The sequence below is a fragment of the Sander vitreus genome, chromosome 12 (assembly GCF_031162955.1).
Source record: "Sander vitreus isolate 19-12246 chromosome 12, sanVit1, whole genome shotgun sequence".
In the NCBI taxonomy this organism is placed as follows: Eukaryota; Metazoa; Chordata; class Actinopteri; order Perciformes; family Percidae; genus Sander; species Sander vitreus.
In genome coordinates this window covers 10,682,599-10,706,571 of record NC_135866.1, presented here as the reverse complement: position 1 = coordinate 10,706,571, position 23,973 = coordinate 10,682,599, and the positions used below count along the sequence as shown (strand labels likewise).

Below are 23,973 nucleotides of genomic sequence, written 5' to 3'. Positions count from 1 at the left end.
GTATTTCAGTAACATCACCCTGTGTTTTATCTACGCCCCTGCCAACGCCCTTGGTGAATCTTGTTGCTTTTTTAACATCCCCCTATCTCTCGCTCTCTCTGCTTTTTTTTCTCGTTTTCTTTTTTTTCACTTATCCCTGCACACTCCCTTCCCTCACTCTTCTCTCTCACAGAAGAAGCATTCGTCTGACTCATCCCTAGCTAATGAGAGGTAGGGTAAGGATGGGAGGAGGGGAGAAAAGGAGGGCAGAAGTTAGGATCTGACTCATGTCTCATATGACTTGAGATTAAGCCTGGGAATGTGGTGGGGTTATTGCTTTTCTGTGTCACTTATTTCACTTTATACTGTCCTCTTTGTGCAACTGGAAACCTACTGTAATTCTATTGATCTCTTTTACACATCAGAGATGCATTTACTAATGTAGTCCTATTTTTGGTATGTGGTTTATGATTTAATTTGGAGTTGAAGCATTGTCAAAATACATTACTTTTGCCCTATGTGCATGTCCAATGATCCTTGTGGGGAAACTGGGTTGATACAGTCATAAATAGACATTGAATACCAAGAAAAAAAGACTAGCAACAGGACACATTGATGGTTGTTTGAAACTTTACAACCACATTTTTAACATTAGAACTGGTGAAAGGATGTTTCTAAAGCATGAGAGAAAATGTGGATCACTAAAGAAAATCTGTAAAGAGCTATAAACTACGTACAATACTAAGATGCACACACTAATTACACCATGAAGCACAAGTGCTACCGAGGATCTGCGTTTGTTAGTGCTGATTATAGTTATCACTATCGTCCGTGGCCTGAGAATGATCATTTGTATGCCCAATTATGCCGAGCAGACTATTGTTACCACTGACAGGTCTGCAGAGTGTTCAACGCATCTATGGTTTGTTTCCCCACCTGATCCCTATTGTCCTAGTTCCACTGTATATTTGTTAAAAAGCTGGTTTTAACTGTGACTTTGCTGTTGGAAGAACTGTTTCCAGGAAAAGCATCAGGCTGGCCCAGATGTCAGCTTAGAGGAGCTTTGTATGCGTAGCTGGGCTCGTTCCACCTCTCTCTCTCTCTCTCTCTCTCTGTCTCATGCACACACACACTTCCTGAGGTTTTGTATGCATAGCGGTACTCTCTTGTGAACAGAGCTTACTGGTATTAACCCAGTTTCACTTTTCACGCAACAAGGCCCTTTCCTGGGGGAACAGCCTTGTGGGATCGAGAGAGAAACGGAGGAAGCTGGAAGGATGGAGTGAGGGACTGAGAATACTTGTATGAATGTCAGGGCCTTTTCATCGCATGTGAAACAAAAAGCGAGTTCTCCCAAAGTGGTTTCCAAGGAAACTGTGTTGAATGAAAGACTGGTGCAAACTGAAAAAAGGTCATCATGGGAGGTGACCTCCCACAGTTTTGCGACAGCAGGGCTTCGAACAGTGAACCTGGTCAAATGTACAGTTTGATCAAGTGCTGCTGTCATTTGTATCTTGTAGACTATTAGATCATATATACTTGACAAAAACAGTATTTTTTTTTATCCAGGTGGTGTATGTTTATTTCTGTCTTTGCCCTACCACAGGTGCAGCTGAGCACCGAGTGCACGCGGGCCATGATGAGGATGACTTACTGTCCCCACTGCCGCGGCATGGCCTCTGCCAGACCATGTGCCAACTACTGCAGCAACGTCATGAAGGGCTGTCTGGCCAACCAGGCTGACCTCAACACTGAGTGGAGACATCTGGCAGGTGGGGAGCACACACACATTTACACATGCATCCAATTCAGCCATATGTTTGCTCAAACCCGACTTTGTGCAGTGAATACATCAGAATCCTTCTACCAGCGTACAACATATGAAACAATTCACAATTTTGTCACGCTAACTGTACCTCCTGTCTTTGTAGAAACAATGATGCAGGTGGCTGGTCGCTTCGATGGTCCATCTGGTGTGGAGAGCGTGGTCCTTACCCTCCCCAATCGCATATCAGAAGCCATGTCTACCATGATGGAGAATATAGAGACCATCAACAGCAAGGTCAGAGCACACATTGGTACACAGATACAGCTAACTAAACCATACAAGCTACACAGAATACAATGAAGAGTTCATGAAAAAGACATCAAATGATATTGTGAGTTAAACCACCATTGCCACTGAATTACCCCGGTATCAAAATATTTGAATAGTACTGATCACAAACAAAATATACACTGTACTCCCTTGTGATTTGAAGTAGAGAGCTGTGCAGGCCTGTAACATACAACACACCGTCAACATCATTGGAACATACAGTATTAGTAAGTGTGCTGGTCTTGCTTCAGCCAAGACCAATCAAATCAACCATTTCCTTGATTATTATATATGTGCATCTTAAATATGTGTATCTTATGTTCCTGCTTGAGGGAAGTAAATCAAAGTCAAACTGGCAATCATATATCCATAAAATGGTTGGCACGATATTTTAAAAGGCCCTGAAAACCTACTTTCTTGCTTCTTTCTATGAGGCAGGTATTCGTACATTAACACACACACAAACACACACAACCCTCTGCCAAAGTTTTATTTTTCACACAAGAGCAATTTCTGTATTTGTGTTTGTGTCTGTGCTCTTCTCAGTGGTTCACCGTTGGAAATAAAAAAATGACGTCACACACTTCCATGTACCAATCAGGATTTAGCAATATTGGACTCAAAATGAGACAGCAGTTGTCCTTATTTGCTTATGTAGCCAGACAACTGTCAATCAAATCTGTTCAAAGCACTCCCACATAGTCTTGCTGAAGCCAATGGGGTAAGCATGCATCTGGAAAGTGTACCTCAAATGAGGAGATGCAGGCTAACATGAAGCCATCACCTCCCATTAGCATCCTATCGACTCCCATTCATTTTGACGTCACTTTGACAGCGAATAACTTTACATCTGAAGCGTTTAAAGACTTTATTTGTCCATTGTTTATTTCTAAAGAAACACGACAATGTATAAAAGGCTCCATTACCTTGTACCTCACGTTATGGCTCCGTAGCAGACGTTTTTGTAAAAATAGGCTAACGATTGTGTCACAACCACGCGACTTACTGTCGCAAAGTAGAGAAATTACCATACAGTACAGGAGAAGCTCGCAGGCAGTTTCGACTTACATTAGCTGTTTAAGTTTAATTACTAATGTTAACTAGCATTTTAATTAGCAATAATTAGCCTGTGCCTATGTTATCTCCTTACGTATACCTACGCTCTCCGTCTCTGTAAGATTGGGAATGATTGAGATTTCTCTTGGCACAGCTACCAGAAGACTTACAACTTTCAGACAGGTTGCTCACGTCACATCTACGTCGTCAAGCTCAGTTTGAGTTTGCGCAGCACGCTCAGCTATCACCGGAAAAGTGACTTCACTGGTGTCCATAGAAATATATGGTGTCGCTGTGTCCATTCTTTTACTGTCTATGGCTGAAGCACATTAGCTGATTGTTGCCTATTTAGTTATGAATATTTAATGTTAAAGAGAAATAGATTCCAGGGGCTGTAAAATATTCATACCACTTGGTAAAGCAGTAGAAGTAAGAAAGTCAAAAATCTTGCAAACTGATACACATACCCCGGATCCATCAGTTCAGAGACTGTGTCCCCTATTGCCCTTACATTTATTTGTTTGTACAATTAACACCTATCCTACCACTACATTAATGCTGTTGATTTAAAATAAAAAGATGTGAGTCATGACATTGCCTGCGGGCCAAGCGTTTACTTCACTGTTTAATGGTGTTTGAGCAACAGTTTTATATGATCCTTAAAAGGCACTGGCAGCAATGGAAGTTGTTTGGTGAGGATGGAAAACAGTGGAGATGGTGAGGGAAAAGACAAAGCTTCCCCTGTGCTGGTTTGCTGTTAAAGAGCCTGGCTGGCTTAAGGTGAGCCAGAGTCTGGCGGACTGCCTCTGACCCGGTTTGGTATGGTAATCACACACAGCCTCAGCTTCTGGTCTTCATCTCAGGGGAAAGTGCCGTGTTGATCCCTCAGAAGTCAATTCAAGTCTACGGCCTAGTATTATGGTAGACACTGTGTAGGACAGATTATCTCCTATTTATATAATCTGTTGACACCAAAAGCCATATGTTGTGCATGTATGTGTACTTTCCCTATAAAAACATGCCGCATACATAAATGTGCTTTAGGTCTATCTGCCACTACTCTGTTGTACAGTAACAGAGTCTATGCCATGTTTTTTTATCACCATTATTCAATCTGCTGTTGCTGCACAACACCAACGAGTTATGCTGACAGACATGACTGGAAGCTTAAGAAAGGATTATTTTATAGTTATGTGTGAAGGTTCAAAGGCTTGAGGCTCCTCTGAGCAGGCCAGATTGGATGACAGATTGACTGCAGTCTTACTGTATTCCCTGGTCTCCATTTATAAAATGTAAACCCTATAGGGACAAGTAGTGCTTTCTGAGCTGTGAATCATTCTGCTGCAGCGACATGATTGACACTTGGGGTCATGCAAATAACCAATACCACTCGTCGCTGTTGGCTTTCAAAAGGTAGAGATTTGTGTGTACTAATGTGCTCAAAGGTTCTTTGTGTACAAGTATGGGTTTATTGGATTCTATTCAGAGAGCTGGTTTCAGCAGCATCAAATTTCAGTCTTGTTAACACCAACACCAATATGAACCACATACACTAGGAAAATAAAGTTTATTACCAGAGTCTGAAGCCTTACAGTTTAAGTTACTAGTTGAAGATGAATTAAATGATATAGCACTTAAATCTCTTTTGGCTCTAGCTGTGTTTTGAAAGCTGAGTAAACTGTAAACATTTTTATGCCTCCGTGCCAGAGACAGCCGTGGCTGGAGGCAGTATGTTTTCAGGTTGTCCGTCCCATTTTTGTGAACGCGATACCTCAGGACACCGTGGAGGGAATTTTCCCGCCTGATCCCTATTTTCACTAGACTGGGTAAACCCAGCCCGATCTGCCGGGGATTTGATTTCGCCCTGCAGCTCAGGCTAGAAACCCATACGTTTATCTATCCTGCTTCCGTTACAAATCTGCGGGGACCAATCACAAACTGGCTTATCCACCTGGCGCGCTATTGGTGGGTTTAACACGATGACGATAGAGAAGCGACCAAGCAGCTTTTTGTTTACATCCAACAAGCCGGCCACCGAAGCGCAGCAACCCGTTGATGCCACTGTCACTGCTACGTCACCTGGATCGTTGGTCTGATTGGTTGAAGGACTATCCAATTGTGTACAGAATCATTTGAACTATGCCCGTTGATCACACCTCTTGTGCAGAGAAAATACAGAGCAGATTCCCCAGACTAATGTTCAATCTTAAAAGATTGAGCTTGGTCTGGTGATAGCCAGACTATATTTTCACTGTATATTTGTTAAAACTGGTTTTAACTGTTACTTGGAAGAACTGGTTTCCAGTAAAAGCATCAGCCTCCCTCTCTCTTATTCTTTCTCTCTCTCTCTCTCTCTCTCTCTCTCTCTCTCTCTCTCTCTCTCTCTCTGTCTCTCTCACACACACACACACACAAACACACACACACACACACACACACACACACACACACACACACACACACACACGCACACACACACACACACACAAAGATCTTCTGTGCTGCCAGGTTGAAGATGTGTGTGAAACATCTATGTTTTGCCAAACAAAATACACTTAATACCTTTTTATTAAATTCCTTCAAAGTCTTCACTGCATTATATTATGAGTCTAGACAGACATGGATGTAAACTGCAACTTGACTGGTTGGCGGAGGCATACAACCGCAAGGCGGTGATTCTAGTGCTGAACAGAACTGAGTTAATTTCCTCATTTCACCCTTTTTATTAACCTCTCATGTGTCCTCTCTCTACATTTCTGTCTTGTCTTTCCTTCACTGTCTCCTGCCCCAGTTGTTCCAGGCATGTGGCAACATCAGAGGAACCAGCAGCACGGGACCCACCGACACCATGAAGAGAGGGAAGGTTACAGTGGAGGACAAGTTGGGAACCAGCTCTAACAAAATGGACAAACTGGTTTGTATTTACCTGACTGAATCTGTGTCCTTATTATTGCTCTCTGATGGCCTAATCTGGCCCATTCATAGTAATGGTTTATGACCCAAGAGCCATTGCTCATCATGGGCAATTAAACCCTTCTTGCTGTTGATTTCACCTTTACTATGGGGTGTTTAGGGGGGAATGAATGCTCGGATGGATCAGTGACTCAGATGACTGAGCACTGCAGTTGGTTATTGAAGAAGCAGGAGTCTTTCTTACTCTCCTGTTTGAGTGTACCATCATGCCGTGATGTTGAACAAAGTATAGAAGCTCATGAATTTGCTCGTCAACTCTGCCTCAGGTGTCTGATGTAACCGTGAGACTGAGGGACATGCAGCCGTACTGGGTTTCTCTCCCAGGCATTCTCTGCAGTGACAGAGTGGCCACTGGAACAGGGGCCGAGGATAAGTGTTGGAACGGCATGAACCGTGCCAGGTAAGGCATATAAACCCTGTAAAGAAATGTATTTTCTTTATAGGATATTTTTTATAAGATATGAAAGTACAAAATGTACTTGATATTTTACAAAATAATGGTGTTTAATGCACAATGTAACGGATACTGTATGGTGCTACTGAGGTAATATTGTTTTTCTTTTCATTTATGGAAAACTGCCTCAGCCACCAAATATATTTTCCATCATATATACATGGTATTTGTATTGTATAGTAAAGCTAGACTGAGTAAGTTTTGAATGGAAGACATTTTACACTATTCGAGCAACTAGAAGGGCACTCAGAGAGCCTCCACCAAGGCCAATAGTTCAGTCTTCTATGCTATGCAAATCTGCAACCACAACCACTTTATGTCTGGATATATTTTGAATATATTTTCGAATATATTATATTTCAAAACGATTAGAAACTTTAATTTATTTAGCCCCTTTCCCTACAAGCTAACATGACGTGATACTCATACCTTCACTCTAGCTTTAAAACTGAGCCTGCTGCAGTGTCTTAAAGACAGTAATGTCAGAGATCGCCGGCAGACCCAGGGTGTTAAAGTAATGTTTTGACCACTATTTAACTATTATTATAATTATAACTATTTATCAGAAGAATCGTTGAGTAATGCTAATACTTTAAATATAACATCATAATCAAACAGGCAAACTAAAACGCGCCATCTAAATGTCGCCACTGAGTGTCTGTCTGTGCCGAGTCGCAGCTGCAAACATAACGGAGACGGCCAAAATACACAGAGCTACCTATAAAGCCGCAGCCCCACCTAGTGGAAAAGTCACGCCACCATGCCCGTGAAAAAATAATTCTTGTATCCTCCCTGTGTTTCGGATCCGCTCCAAAATGTAATGGGTTGTTTCTTGGCCCATGCTACACCCTTACAGCAGGTTCCATGAAAATCAGGCTAGTAGTTTTGCTGATGCAGCCTCAACTCCTGGCTGCTTGGCAACAGTAAACAGAAATTCTCTTGTGCTACCTTCAAGCACGTCTTAAAAGTCACTTCAGAGGTATTGTTAAGTCACAAGAACAATGTTTTTGGATTTAAAAGCATTTATTTTCTCAATAGAAGTAACAAAATATATGAGCTAAAATGCCAAACATATCAGATATATACAGAAATACAATGTCCTGAAGCGTTTCCGCCATCTTGAATTTGAACTTGATTTGATTTTAACTTGATTTGAATTTGAATCGACTCGAGCAACCAACGTACATACGTCACGCTGCCCTCACGCTGCCTCACTCCGATTGGCAGTCGCTTTGTCGCATCACTCAGCATTTGCATAAAATAGACTTCTTGTCTATTTTGGCCCCGCCTCGCTTGTCGCTGGCAAACGGCCACTCCCATTGAAAATGAATGGCAGCCTGTCGCTTTGTCGCTGTCTCTTGTAGCTAATGTGACTGTAGGGTTATTTGTTCTGGTATGACCAGTAGCTCATGATAGGTAATGTTAGCAAACTTTAGATATATTTTTGCGTACGTTATTGAGTCAGTTTGCTGACTTCCTCTTTACTTACGCTACTTTAGCTTGTTACAGATAAACATTTCAATCTTTTTTCACAAAGAAGAAGTAAACACACTGCATCTCACCAAGAGACATATTAGTTGTTTCCTGCTTGTGGTCCCATTCCAAACACACTCTGCGTGGTTTTCTACTTGTTTTAAAGCCGGCTGGCAACCAGCATTTTACAGTATAGGCCACTGTCAGTCACCTAATGATGATGTCTTTAAAGCAGCAGATTCTACAGAATCCTGGGAAATGAAGAAAATTCAATGTGCTTTTATCCTGCCATTGCCACTTTTGGCTACCCTGGAAATCCAGAGTTCTTGCAAGAGCACAATTTGAATTTGCTCAGCGAGTCACTCTGGCATTGAGTAATGATGCTCATTAACTATGCCCTTGTAGCCCTGCTGCACCAATCACATGGTGTATCTGATATAGGCGGGCCAGAGGCGAGCTAAGCAGATGACGACAGTTTAATCTACCAGTTAGTTCCGCTGGTAGCTAAGTGTATGGGGCTCTGGATACGTCACCCCGTGTATTGTTTTGATTGGTCGTAGTGTTATCCAATTGCGTACAGTGAGATTTTCAAATGCATGCTTGGTGCCGCCCCTCGAGTTGGGCCATTTTCATTACTCAATGCCAGACCCTTAATCTTTCGGATTTGGGTCTGGATTTTCAGGCTAACTTTTGGCCACAGTGTCCCGTTCAGCAATAGTAATATACTGTATAGTCTCCAATTAACTGTCACGAGGGGATGACATGTTTTAGACTAGGTGCTTCCATGTTACTCAAATGTTAATGTTTGCCAGGTACCTTCCCGAGGTGATGGGTGATGGCCTCGCCAGCCAGATCAACAACCCTGAGGTGGAAATCGACATCACCAAACCAGACATGACAATACGCCAACAGATAATGCAGCTGAAGATCATGACGCACCGTTTGAAGAATGCTCTCAACGGCCAGGATGTGGACTTTCAGGACACCAGTGAGTACTTCTACCATCACAGCCCACAAGTTTCGAAAGAACATTCACAAGAAACTTCCTCACAGATGGCTCGCCGATGATTAAAAGCTTTTTTAACAAGTTCTAGATTAAGGGAAGTAACTCTATTTCTGTTTATCTGAGGAGGCGGTAAACGTCTATTAGCGTGTACGAGCTCTAGCAAAATGGCAAAAGGCAGAAAGTTTGGAGTTAAAATGAAGGTATAAAAATGCATGGCCTAAATAAAGGTGCCTTTTTTGAATAATTGAGGTCATATTTTCCTTCCACATAATGTATGTAACACAAGGCAACATTCTCATCCGTTTTCTGGGGCCTGCACCTGGACAGTAAACCTCAAAGTTCTTGCTAGTAGTTAAGCAAATTTTTAATATGTTTTATGTATATTTGTTTAATATGTATGAGTATATGGCAGTGGTCTTAATATGGTAATTCTATGAATACATAAGCAACACCATTTGTACCTATTATATTTTTATTTTTTTGATAATTTTTTGATGCATTGAGCAGTTTTGCACTTGGGCATTGTGCAATACATAAGGTTTTGAGCATAGCATGATTTAATGGGAAATGTGCAATCTGGGTAGAATTAAGTGCAATATTAGGGGGAGGATGTGCTGTGGGTTCTTTCTCTTCTGTGAGTGTGGGGGAAGGTAGCGGGGTCCTGCGTGAGGTTTTTATCGGATGTTTACTAAACGCATTCGGATGAGATGATGTATGCTTATGTTTTACGTGGGCTTACTGTATGTTGACCATGTTTATGTGCGATGCGTCGCCATTTTTTGTGTTCTCTCGACTGCCCAAGACAAATTTCTCCTACAGGAGACAATAAAGGCTTAAATTGCATGTATGTCGTACCATTAAACTCATGTCCCAACCCTTTGTTTGTAGGTGATGATGTCAGCGGTTCAGGAAGTGGCATGTGCGCCGACGATATGTGTTCCCGTGGCCCACGCCTTGTCCCCATCACCGACCGACCCAAATTCTTTCAACCCCCTCCAGTAAACGAAGGGGTGAAAGGAAACCACGCCAAGCAGAACCTCCCCTGCATTACCATTTACCTGCTTCCACTGCTTATTTTGCTGCTCCGGCGATAATTGACGGGGAATCTACCAACTGGGACTGAGTTTGGGACACGGAGGTTGGGGAGAGTCTGAAAGGGGAGGGAGGAGAAGATGGGGGTTAGTTACTTTGCCAAAACTAAATACTAAGTATAAGGAAACAACAACAAAAATCACTTGGATGGACTTTCTTTTGGTTTTGGATTAGAACAAAATGGAATTATGAGTATTCATGAATGTTTTGGTTCTGCTTGGATCTTTTCTTTTATTTCTTGCTATATTATGACACCATTAGAGCTGGTCTTTTCGCATCGTCTGATGTTTTGTTTCTGGTTTTTGGGTTCTCTGAGATTATATCTGTACCTAAGACGTGTAAGACTATATTGCTCACAGTATGTTGGTGTTGACACCACAGGGAGAGGGAGAATGGGGCTTTGCAGTGGCGCTTAGATACGTATATTTGTTATTCCACTCCTTTTTTTAAAACAGCACTTGAATTATTTATTGATCAATAACCCATAACAGAGCCCAGAGTGGTTTAATCACTCCCCAATATTTATAGAAAATATAGATGAACCACAAACTTAAATGAAATACAATATTGATGACTTTTTAAAGGAGGATTATCTGGACAGCATGACCCAGCAGACCTCTTAATGCATTAAGCCTCTCAATATGATTACACTCACACACTCTCTCTCACAGCAAGGATGCGAGCACTCGGCGTCAGCACTTTTTTGCCATTTCATCATGTAAGCTGTAATAATAGCCGTGATCACATTCACACTGACATGATCGTCTAATGTGGGAGTAACGTGACCCGTCCACCACTCCATCCACCCGCTCATCCCTACATTCCCCCTGATGGGGCAGATCTCCCCCTCTCTCTCTCTCTCTCTCTCTCTCTCTCTCTCCAGACTCTGCTGGCTGTGTGGGATCAACTCGAGAGTCTGGTGTAAGCAAAACACATGCTGGGCCGGGCCAAGTCTCAGATGACAGCATCTTCCCACTATAGAGCACTGTATGTGGAATGGGGGTGTCAGTTTAAGATTGCCATCATAGCAAAGGATTGACAGTTCATGATGTTGGAAACGTGTAGCAGAACAGAAATGTACACAGAAGCAAAAACACTACTGTCATGTAGCGCTTTTTTTTTTCAGTATTCTTTTTATGTGCACAGCAGAGCAACAATATAATATGCATAATTGTGTGTTCCCTGCAAAGGCCCAATGCTTCTGTGATTAACACCAAAATTGCTGCTTGCGTTTTTGTCTCATTGCAGCAACGATCCATATCACAGTAACAGCCACACCATGCACGTCTTTGAATCGTACTTACCTATTTGTATGGCAGACACAACAGTGTAAATGCTTTTGGTTTCTTCTTTGTCAGAATTTTTTTCCAGTTAGAAAAAAAAAATGTAACGGCCGGCATCTTATGCTATAACTCTTATTTCATTCATCATCTGTCATCGCGTATCCATATCTGCCTTCCATTTCTCTGCAACTTTTCTATATCAGTGCCTCTTTATTCCCACCCCCCCTACTCCCGCTACCCTCCTCCCCGCTCATCAGTTATAATGACCTTTAAAGCGTCCCTCATGCTTCTACAGTACATGGTGGCAAGGCAATATGACAATGACACAGTGTTTCATTATGTGTCAACCTTATTGGGAATGTTGTGGGAACACCGTTTTAAGGCTTTTCCTGATGAGAAGCTTGTTGGGGAGGAAACATACCACATGTGTACAGGATGATGGGACAATGCTTGCATGTGTGTATATTTGTGTGTGAATGTGTGGACTTGTCTTTGATTGATACAGCAAAAGAGGGACAGCCAATGGAGCCTTTATAAATCTTGTTTGGAGGCCACGGAAATGTATTAAAATGTATCGGACTAACATTGTCTGACTTAGTGCGATACAACTGACAGCAACGGGAGATTAATATAGCTCATTTTCCCCCCAAAAAATTGGATTTTCAACCTACTACTGGAGTAACTCCCAAACCGTATTGATGGTATCTCTGCTTGTCAGTATTGTATGTGACGGATACATGGAGGATGGAAATTGACACATAGTTTTAAAATACATCACTGCTTTAGTTGCACGTTGGGACAATCCACCATGATTCATTTAATGAGAACAAAAACTATATGCATCTGAGAGTTGATAATACTGCAGGTCCAATTAAGTTGTTGGAGGCTCTGTCAAATTTTGAGAACCACATCTGTTAGATACTTGGTTAATTACTGCTCTGAAAATAGGTGAGTGCAAGTGTTACCTGACATGTTACTTTGATATTTTCTTTTTTTCCCCCCTTGGCTTGCTTAATTAATGATTGCTATGTTTGCTGTGCGTATGTGTGTCTATGTGTGGCTTGTGTCTGTCTTTCTTTTAGTCCCTGGTTAAAGAAATCTGCCTGTGACTGCCTTTGACACTTTGTCTAGGGTTGGGGTCCATTTTTAGATTAAAAAACAGAGATATAATGATATTAGAAAAATACACATATTGAACAATTAGTAAGAGCACTGCATTAGTCTTCTTTTTGTGACCCTCTAGACAAATCTGAATTTGAATGTGAAAGTCCACATTAAGCCCTGTAAAGAATGAGAAATGACTCCAACTGTGATGGTGACATTCCAATTCAAAGACAACTTGCGACTCACAACTTCAGTTTCAATGACTGCCTCACAATGTCATCGGCTGAAATTTGCACAACACCCTCCCCCCTTCTCTCATCCACCTTTTGATCTCATTAATTTGTTGCTCAAAGCCCCCCTCCCTTTTATAAAACCTGCACTTTTATGAGGCCAATGAATGGCATTGTCTGCACAAAAACATCACAAGATGGTCGATCAATACGTGAGTCAACACCTTCCAAAAACGACTATTGATTGGGGATGTGCGTATTGCAGATAGATATGGCCCAGCAAGACGTCTCCTGTTCAACTATGGTGAAACAGTGTAAAAACAAAGCGGCAGGAAGAAAGGTTTGTCCGGAGCGCTGATCTTAAATCAGTGTGTGCACCTTAATCCTGCACTCATTCATTGGGTGGAAAGACGGCTTTATTCTACACTGTTTGTTGAATACGAGGAGTTTCTTAAAGGTGCCAATTTATGAGGAACAAAGTACTTTTAATTCTCGTTTTTATGTACTTTGGTTTTGTTGTTATCAGAAATCTATGGAGAGTTTGTGCTTATGTCGAAGATAGATGCCAGAAAGAGGTTGAAAAATACAAATGTCTCATTTGCTGTTGTACCTGAAATCTTGTGTCAATTATATACATTGTAAGATTTTCAACATGCCAGTGTCCTGTTTCTTTAATTGTGTGTCTGTGTGTGTATTTACCAGGGACAGTGCACATTAATCAAACTTTCAGTTTCTACTTGTAAATGAGATTGCTAATGAGCTCATTTTCATCTGTCATCCCTCGGCAGGTTATATATACTGTAGTGTTTTATGCAAACATATGGATGAACTATAAAAGGTTTTCAGTTTTATTCACAAACCATGTAACTCACACAAACAACATTCAGATCCATTGTATCTAGGATTGAAGTGTTTGCTCTTCTTGAAACTGTCCATACCATCCTCCCAAAAAAATACGCAGAGTGCACCGGGGCACACTGCCACCTAAAAAGGGCCAATGCACTCCAGTGATGATGTCACAGGTGACAACTGCCACATGCTCAGAGCACACTAAGTGTTCTGTCTTGTTTCTGTATGTAGACAATGAAATCCCCCCGCCCCTCGTCAGAATGGTTTTAACAAGGTGTCGGCTACTTGACCATCATCCTGTGGGAGACTGAAATGCCACGCTTCACATACAGCTCTGCTTTGTACAAAGTGCTTCTAATACGTGAACAGAAGCTTAGGACTTTGTGGTTCTATGGTGCAGAGCTAAAATGTTTGTCATGAGGTAGTATAGGAGCGAAGAAAGCCAGGAGAGAATTGAACATGCAGTTGGGTCAGAGCAGCAATATTTAAAGTGCTCATATTATGCTTATTTTCAGGTTCATAATTGTATTTAGAGGTTGTACCAGAATAGATTTATGTGGTTTAATTTTCAGAAAACACCATATTTTTGTTGTACTGCACATTGCTGCAGCTCCTCTTTTCACCCTGTGTGTTGAGCTCTCTGTTTTAGCTACAGAGTGAGGCATCACACTTCTGTTCCATCTTTGTTGGGAATCGCACATGCGCAGTAAGTACTGCTAGCTTGTCAGTTGCAGAGTATGAGGGAGTGTCACGCTGTCAGCTAGGCGAGCATTATAACTTGTGTTACAAAATGACGTTTGTCACGGAAGTAAAGGCTGGACTACAATAGAGCTGTTTGGAGCAGTTTGTGAACAGTGTTTTCTGTTGGAGATGGTAAGTCCCTTTGGGGTGGACTTTGGGGTTTTTCACTTTGTAAACCTATAACATGCACAAAAAAAGATATATAGCACAATACAGGAAAGGGGAAAAGCCAAAAAGCACAATATGACTACTTTAACGAAGATTATGAATATTAAATTATGTCACAATAAGTCTGCCATCCTATCTGCCTCTGAACAGTGCTAAAATACGCAGTCTGTGCTTGTAGGTCGACCTTCTTCACACCAGTGTCTGTTTGATGTCACAACATGGGGATTCAAAGACAAACTGTGTCTGAATAAATTTACCAATCCCAGTTCTCAAATTGTTTTTAAAATCAATCTCATACTTAATATAGCTTATTTCTGCTCATAGGTAGGGTGCATTTCTCTCCCGACAGTGAGACAATTGTATTATTCAATTTCACTGAAATTATTAGTCAGTCCCCTTCCCTGCTGCAGCTGCTTCTGTACAAACATACAGGGAGACGCATTCACATTCTCAGCTATCGATTGTGTCTGAAGCTTTTTACCTTCTCTCTTGCTCACAGCTCTCGCCCACTGCACAAAATGCCCTATTGTCAGCCTTTTGGCTTTCAGCTTGGCCTTTGGTTCAAAGCACTTTTATGAGTGATTGCTTTACAACCTTACATGGTCTCCGTATTTGAAATATCCGCTCAACAGGGCAAAAACACTTGTCAATAAAATCTCCTCAGCTCAGTACACCTTGAACTGCTTTTGCCCCCGGGCTCCATCGTGCCATACGGTAAACACGCAGGATTGTGCACCTAATATCTCATGGAACCCATTCAAATATATTATTCGCAGAGATGTAGCCATGCAGGGTAATGGTGTACTCCTTAACATTTTGAAACCAATACCATTTCAGTATGAGAGCAACACATTGGTTAGCTGAATTAGTTCAAAATTGGCTTTCTGTCTGATTCTCTCCTCGGCAGCAGGTGCTAGGGTAAACCTACCAAATCTTTTATCACTAAAGTAAGGGAATGTTTGATAGATAAAACATGGCATTTTAAGTAGCTATCCTATTGTCTTAGCTGCTTTGTCCAATATATTTAAATTTAAATTAAACAAAGAATGCATGCAGGTCTTAATATAAAAATGCCAAAAATTCAAAGAGAGATCCCTGTCTTTTTTAACATCAGTCTTGAAGTTGAGCTAAAAATACTTAGAGGCTGTTCTCTATCTACCTCTTCCTACAAGGCTGCAAATGTGTGCTGTGCACTTTTGGCTGATCAGACATATTCTCTCACCTTTTTTCTCACTCTTTGATCTGCCTTGTAATTGAACTAAAGCCTCCTGCTCCCTCTCTGATTCTCTCTCTCGCATTCTCTCTAGCTGCCTCTGAGTTTTTAGATAATTTTACATGGGTACTTATAGTTGGGATCAAGGGCTTCACATCATTGCCTCTGTCAGGCGATTAAATATGAGATGGTTCAAACTACAAAAAGGCTCACGCAGCTACAGTTGTCCCTTAGGTTGTACAGTACAAATGCACGTACTGCCACCCAGCGGGGAAAGGGTCTCATTACATTTTAAGGGAAAGGTCTGGCAAAGTAAGACCAAAGTATAACTGTACGGTATATAACGGTAATACCAGCTCAACCTCTTATGTATGTCGACCTCCAGTGGTTGAAGGTCCCACCTACTGTGGTGTAGAAGTGTCATGGTGGGTTTAGTGATGATGCTGGGTGTGGTCAATAGAATTGATGTAAGCAGAAAAGGTTTGTAAATCAATACTTTTAGCTTGGTTTTAAATTATTGTTTAAATGAGGCTGAGAAACGTTTATTGTAACAACTGCTACACTTGTAATGCCGGTTGCATACACATGCTAACTGTTTGGTTAGATGTTGTTGCATACGATTACTTGTCTTCTATTAATTCAAGGCCCACACTGATTTTCTGCAAATTTTACCGGACAGAAATCTTGAAAACTTGAAAATCTTGGTTTTACCTCACAAATTCAAAGTCAAGTCAAGTCAGCTTTATTTATACAGCACATTTCAGCAACAGGGCAATTCAAAGTGCTTTACATAAAACATTAAAAAGCAGTTAAAAATGAATACAAAATTAAAATTCACAGTGCAGTACAATAAATTAAAGAAAGGCAACGTCAGAAAGAAATGTCTTCAGCCTTGATTTAAAAGAACTAAGAGTTGCGGCGAACCTGCAGTTATCTGGGTGTTTCTTCCAGATATGTGGAGCATAAAAACTGAGCGCTGCTTCCCCCTGTTTAGTTCTGACTCTGGGGACAGCAAGCAAACCTGTCCCAGATGACCTGAGAGGTCTGGATGGTTCATAGTTTACTAGCAGATGAGAAATGTATTTTGGCCCTAAACCGTTTAGTGATTTATAAACCAGCAGAAGTATTTTGAAATCAATTCTTTGAGGCACAGGAAGCCAGTGTAAAGACTTCAGAACTGGAGTGATGTGATCCACTTTGATTGATTGATTGATATCTTTTATTTTGAACATGTAAATAAAATAAAACATCAGAAAACAATAGTAATAAAAAAGTTAAAAAATAAAACTCCATAATTTCCAGTACTTAAAGACCTCTATTTACACATGCATAAAGGAGTAGGAAGAAGTAAAACTTATGTACTCCTACCCATTTTTACCCTTTCTATCATAATAAATGAGTTAGCTACAAAATAAAAAGTCTATAGAGATAATAAATCTGTAAACAATGAAAATATATTTTCAGAAGTTCTATTCACATTCATATATTTACCCATACACAACAATAATTATACACATACCACAAATTGTTCAATATAAGACCAGGTTATTAATTGCACTGTGTTTCTCTGTACCTCTGGAATATAATTTCTTTGAACATCTTTTTGAATTTGAATATGTTTAGACATTGCTTTAATTCATTTTGTAGTTTATTCCATAATTTAGTGCCACTGACAGATAAACACTTTCCCCTTAATTCGTAGCCCCCCTCTCTTTCAGAAAAATGTTTCTGTATATTGCCAGGCAATAAATTGTTTCTCACCTTGAACATAATTACTGCTGTTTGAAATTCGACTAGGTCAAGTAATTTTAATGCTTTAGACTGTGAAAATAGTGTATTGGTGTGTTCCAAATATCCAGTGTTATGAATTAATCTTATTGCTCTTTTTTGAAGTATAATTAACGATTTCAATGAATTTTGATATGTGTTCCTCAAATCACAACTTCTATCTGTAACTGAACTTGATTGCTTGATTTACGATTGCCAAATATCATGAATTTGGTTTTACTCACATTTAATGATAACTTCTTTGTGTCAAACCACTGTTTTATTTTTCTGAATTCTGAAGTGATCATGTCCAGGAGTTGCTGTAAATTCTGACCAGAACCAAATATATTTGTGTTGTCTGCGAATAATACATACTTTCTTGGTCTTAGTGAGGACTTGAGCAGCAGCGTTCTGAATCAGCTGCAGCTGTCTGATTGATTTTTTAGGGAGACCTGTAAGAACACCGTTACAATAGTCAAGTCTACTGAAGATAAAAGCATGAAGTTTTTCCAGATCCTGCTGACACATAAGTCCTTTAATCCTTGATATATTCTTGAGGTGATAATAGGCAGACTGTGTTATTGTCTTAATGTGACTGTTAAAATTCAGGTCTGAGTCTATGACTACACCAAGATTTCTGGCTTTGTCTGTTGTTTTTAACATTGTCGTTTGAAGCTGAGCGCTGACTTTCAATCGTTCCTCTTTTGCTCCAAAAACAACCACCTCAGTTTTTTCTTCATTTAATTTAAGGAAGTTCTGGCACATCCAGTCTTTAATTTGTTCAATGCACTTAGCCAGTTTTTGTATTGAACTATAGTCTTCGGGCGACAAGGTTATATAAATTTAAAAAAATTATCGTCGGCATAATTATGATAACTTATTTTGTTGTTTTATAACCTGAGTCAGTGGAAGCATGTAGATATTAAACAGAAGAGGCCCCAGAATGGAACCTTGAGGAACTCCACACATCATATTTGTATGCTCAGATGCATAATTTCCTATAGACACAAAGTAGTCCCTATTCTTTAAATAGGATTCAAACCACTTTAGTACTGAGCCAGAAATGCCAACCCAGTTGCAAATGCAGCACTGACATCAAGTAATAATAAAACTGTAGTTTTGCCACTATCTGTGTTTAAGTGGACGTCATTAAAGACTTTAACAAGAGCTGTCTCAGTGCTGTGGTGTGGTCGAAAACCCAACTGGAAGGCATCAAAACTGTTGTTTAGTGACAAAAAAAGGTTGAGTTGTTGAAAAACTGCTTTTTCAATGAGTCTACTTAAAAATGGAAAGTTTGAAATTGGCCTATAGTTGCTCATTATTGACGTGTCTATATTGCTCTTTTTTAAGAGTGGCTTAATGACTGCCATTTTCAGGGCCTGTGGGAAGATACTTGAGAGAAGAGATGTGTTTACAATCTGTAGAAGATCTAAAGTCAAACAATTTGAAACATTTTTGAAAAAGCCCATTGCTAGAATATCAAGGCAACAGGAGGAGGTTTTCAGATGTTATATAATGTCCTCCAGGTTATTATGGTTGATCGTATGAAATTGTGTCATATTGGAATTCATTTTAGCTGGACAGTGTGACAACGCATACCCTGTTGTTGATGGAGGCACTGACTGTCTAATTTTCTGAATTCTTTCTCTGAAGAACATGACAAAGTCATTGCAGGCCCTGCTGGATAAAAGTTCAGATGCTACTGGTACTGGAGGGTTTGTTAACCTGTCGACAGTAGCAAACAAAGCACATGAATTATTATTGTTTCTAGCAATAATGTCAGAAGGACCGCCTTGCATTCCTTAGTTCCAAATTATAAATGCAAAGTCTCTCTTTATAGGCTTCATAATGGACCTGGAGATTAGTTTTTACTTTTCGACACTTTCTTTTTTTGGATCTTATCAGTGTGGCATTTCTCCATGGAGATCCTTTTTTTACTAGAGACAGCTTTGACCTTAGTGGGAGCAATGGTATCAATAACATTTGTGATTTTACAATTAAAATTATCTACAAGACAAGCTCAGTGACTGAGGCCCCAGAGAGGGCGGGTGTGGAGGAGAAAAGCTGAATGAATGTTTCACTGGTGTTTTCAGTGATGTACTTTGTTAGGACACTTTTGTGCACAGAGATATTGCCATTAAATAATGATTAGAGAGAGCAACATCAGCCACCACAACTTTGGAAATGTTCAGACCCTTGGAGATAATAAAGTTCAGAGTGTGCCCCTTATTGTGTGTGGGCTCTGTCACATGCTGAGTCAGTCCATAGTTCTCAAAAACACAACACAGTTCTTTGGTCCCTCTGTCCTGGAGGTTGTCAGCATGAATGTTGCAATCTCCAGCAATAATTACACAGTCAAAGTTAATACAGATTATAGACAGCAGTTCAGTAAAGTCATCGAAGAAGGTTGCACAGTATTAAGGTAGCCTGTAGATATTTAGAAATATAGCTTGAGGGGAGGATCTTAGCTAAATAGCCACATATTCAAAAGAAGCAAAATTTCCATAAGAAATTTGCGTACATTGGAATGAGTATTTAAACAAAATGGAGACTCCACCTCCTTTCTTATTCTCTATTCTCGCTCATAAAACTGAAGTTAGGGGGAGCTGACTCGATAAGAACAGCAGCACTGTTATTATGGTCTAACCAGGTTTTAGTTAAAAACATAAAATCAAGATTGTGTTTAATAATAAAATCATTGATTAAAAATGATTTTCCAGCCAAAGACCTGACGTTTAGTAGGGCTATTGTTAGTGTACTAAAAGAATGATCTGCCTTATTTTTTGGGAATGGCTGTGGCTAATGGGGAATTGATGCTAAATTGACTATGTTTGCAGTTAAGTTCTTCTTATTTCTTAGCAGAATCACCACTTTGTTTGGTCTATTATTGATTATAACTGGAATGATAGAGCTGATCTGTGGGCTATCAGAGTTATTTGTAGAGGAAGAAGAGCTTATGGGAGAGTGTGACTGGGAAGTGTGCTTGAGCACGTGTCCATGAAATGTAAACAGTCAATCATAATTCAAATATATTGTACGTGCTGATATCCATGCCTTCTATAAAGTTTGCTAGGAAAAGCCTCAGACTAACCCTGAAATAAATAGTGGAATATTCAGACAGTTAAAGAATATGCGGCTCCAGAACATCTGTAGCATGCTGTCAGTGCATGAACAGCTTTATGTAGTGGGTGACTAGAGGACTGTTGGCATTGATACAGCTTTATCACAATATTTTCTTTGGCAATAGTGATACACAGATGCCAAGTCTCAATCTTTTATTATATATGTGTCGGTCAGTTTGTCTGCTTGACAAAAAGATGGTGGAGAATGGATTAAGAAGAAAATTGCAAGAGGATCAAGATCCAAACTGTTAATGCAACAATAGAATATATATTTTTATATTAATTTTAAATGATGTGATCCCAAAACTATGCACTTCAGAATGGATTCAGTTCCTGCTTGTCGCCAGCAGGGGTCAATGTTACTTTGTCTGATTCAGGGTACTACACTGTTCCTAATAGTGATACTGTATGAGAAGATATGTAGTGAGTCAGAGACCAAAGCTAATTCAGCACATTTTTCAGCACAAAGTTTTAGTATTACTTGGCTCTATGAAGCACTGTTTTTTTTTTTTTAAAGCATTGTTCCTGGAAAGGCTGACAGGGAAACAACTGAACAGATACATTGTCATACAAAACACACACAGTGTAGAACAGGGGTCTTCAACGTTTTTTAAAAAAAATTAACAATAATTTTGAGGCTCCCCTGCATTGACTCTGAGGACCCCCCAGGGGTCCCGGACCCCCTGTTGAAGATCCCTGCTTTAGAATACACATGCACTAAGTAACCCTTGGCACTGATGGAAGAGTGATTGGAAGTCTGGGAAGTGATCATGCTAAATCATTCTCATTCATTTTTAAGTAACCTTTCAGAACATTAATAATAATAATAATAATAATAATAATAATAATAATAATAATAATAATAATAATAATAATAATACATTTTATTTATAATGCCCTTTTCATCAAAAGATCTCAAAGTGATACAGGTAAGAAACAAAAAAGATGAGCAGTTTGAAAAAAATAAAAAAATAAATAAATAATATTATCTGGCTTTCAAGCCAAGTCAACATCTATAAAACAGAAGGAGCTGGCCAGACCACACAGATAAGCAGGTTTAGGTGTGTACGTTTTTATATGCTAATTCTTTAAGAATTGTAGAAGAAGAAGAATTCTGCCCATATGATGTGCAGTCCTGTCACACACACACACACACACACACACACACACACACACACACACTTTTATCTACAGCAGCACACTCCACTCCAGTAGGTGGCGGTATAACAGAAGAAAAGAACGTTCAGGAAGTTGTGAAACTTAACAGTACTGCAGAGATGTACAACAACATGTCAAGGTATGACCCAATCAATATGTTCTACTACCCGTCATAAATAGGCTACATGCATGTATTTTAAATCACACTCTTACAGTTAATGTCTTCCCAACCATTGGCATACATTTCATGATGTTGTTATACACTGTAAGTTAATATGTCTAGTGCTCCGAATTCTCCATACTACATAAAATAGCCAACTGTGTTTTCCTCTATACATATAGATGAATATGTGACTATGTATGGAGCCCCGAAACTGACAAGAGGCATCAAGCTTCTTGTAAACAAATAAAAGTTATGTTTACATTCAGTGTTACTCACCAAAAAACATTGTGTGTGCATCCTTGAGGTCTAACCAGGGCTGGACTGGGACAAAAAAATTGGCCCTGGCATTTTTGGTCCAGGCAGGGGCCCAGCACAATCGATCGGAAACCACCCACCAGTAGGCCTACACCATCCTTGCAGTCTGTACTGTAGCCTACTCTTCCTCCAAACTACTACAAGGCTGTCTAGTAAGTGCCGTGGACAAGTGTCCCAGTGGAAGTGGAACAGGTGACAGTCTCACTTTATGATAGCGTTACAATCAATATCTCATTACCCTCAACATTAATTGGATTAATCATCATCATCGTCATCTTGGATGGCACACACACTCTATCCCTGCGAGTCCCTGCTGATCATGAAGCTACTCCAAGGTTACCGCTTCAACTACACTCGCCTCCTGTCATGCTCATTCTGTCCCTCCTCTGCATCCCTGTCACATGCCTGTTCCTCTGCCAGGCAGTAGCCATGGTCAGCCTCCTCTCCTTCCAGTTCCACCTGTTGCTGCACAATGTCGGGCACTGTAAATGTTGAAGCTACTGCAGCACCTGCAGCAAACATGTCTGTTTATTTTTGCACATTTGGTTGCATCCGCCTCTAGATTATTATTATTATTTTTTTGGCCCACAACTTTTCCGCACCTCTCTTGCGCTTTGGTTTATCCATTTTGATGTCCTTATCGATCGACACATTTTGGGCTGGGAGCCATGGCATCTGACATGAGAAACAGTGGGGACAGAGGGGGAGGTGTGGGGCCTAGTAAGAGATGTGATTGGGCCAGCCCAGTGTCAGTATAGAAAATGGACCAATGGGCAGCTATGCCTGCTTTATGGGCCAAGTTGTTTTGTGTTTTTAATTAAAAAAAAGATGAATTAAATTATATTGTTCCAAGGTGCATCGGCCCACCAGGAAAAAGCCTGGTATTACCAGATTACCAGTCCAGCACTGGGTCTCACTAACGTGTTGAATGCATTTCCTTCCTCTTTAAATAAAGTCCATCCAAATCCAATGTTTACTATCTTACAATCTTCTTCTTCCCTGTCACTGCAGGAAAAGCATAGGTGTACAATTAAAAAAAAATAATGATAGCTGAGTTTGTGCCAGTGTGTAACGATAGTGAAAGGTAGCTTACATATCTTATAGTATTAGCAACCCAAACATGCCAGGCAGTCTTAGATTACCTTTAAAACATAATCTCTGGTGTAAGATGTTAAATTGTAGTACCTAATCTGGAAAGTGTAGAAATAGTATGTTGTTTGTGTTAGGCTAAGGAGAACAACATATTCTGACTAAATTTCGCTTTTACACCTCAAGTTCAATAGGTCAACAAAGAATGTAACCTGATTAACTGCCACACTGAAATATCTCAATGAAACACTACTTTAAAAGGTAATTCAACAATTCACAAATTGGTGGGAAACAATAAAACACGTCACATAGGCAATACAATAAAAGATTATGTTCTTTCCACATTGGAAAGGCATTTAAATTGAGTTAAAGAATTGTAATGAGGTCATCAACATTAGCAAACTACAAGAAACTGAAAACTGACTTTGAGTTTGTGCCAGAAAAATGACAACAGATTGTCTTTACATTTTGTCAAGAAACCTTTGTTTTTTTTCTGCATTATTCCACATCTATCAGTTTGCTTTGAAAAATACAGCCCATCTATCCCAAGTAAGAATTTTGAGCATATTCTTTGAGCACCAGCCTCTGAGGGCAAGCTGCAATAACGTGTGTGTGAAGCCATGTCTAATTGCAGTTGCAC

The 23,973-nt window shown here is 40.1% G+C and overlaps 1 protein-coding gene across 1 annotated transcript in view; it reads left to right on the top strand.

The window, feature by feature from the left end:
• gpc1b (glypican 1b) overlaps positions 1–13,401 on the top strand; it is a 74,242-nt gene extending 60,841 nt beyond the window's left edge. The window contains exons 6-11 of the mRNA XM_078263729.1: positions 1,586–1,751; positions 1,911–2,041; positions 5,925–6,047; positions 6,373–6,506; positions 8,846–9,021; positions 9,928–13,401. Coding sequence (XP_078119855.1) covers positions 1,586–1,751; positions 1,911–2,041; positions 5,925–6,047; positions 6,373–6,506; positions 8,846–9,021; positions 9,928–10,133 — 936 coding nt within the window. The 3' untranslated portion in view covers positions 10,134–13,401. The remainder of the gene's footprint in view (positions 1–1,585; positions 1,752–1,910; positions 2,042–5,924; positions 6,048–6,372; positions 6,507–8,845; positions 9,022–9,927) is intronic.
• The last annotated feature ends 10,572 nt before the right edge of the window (positions 13,402–23,973 follow it).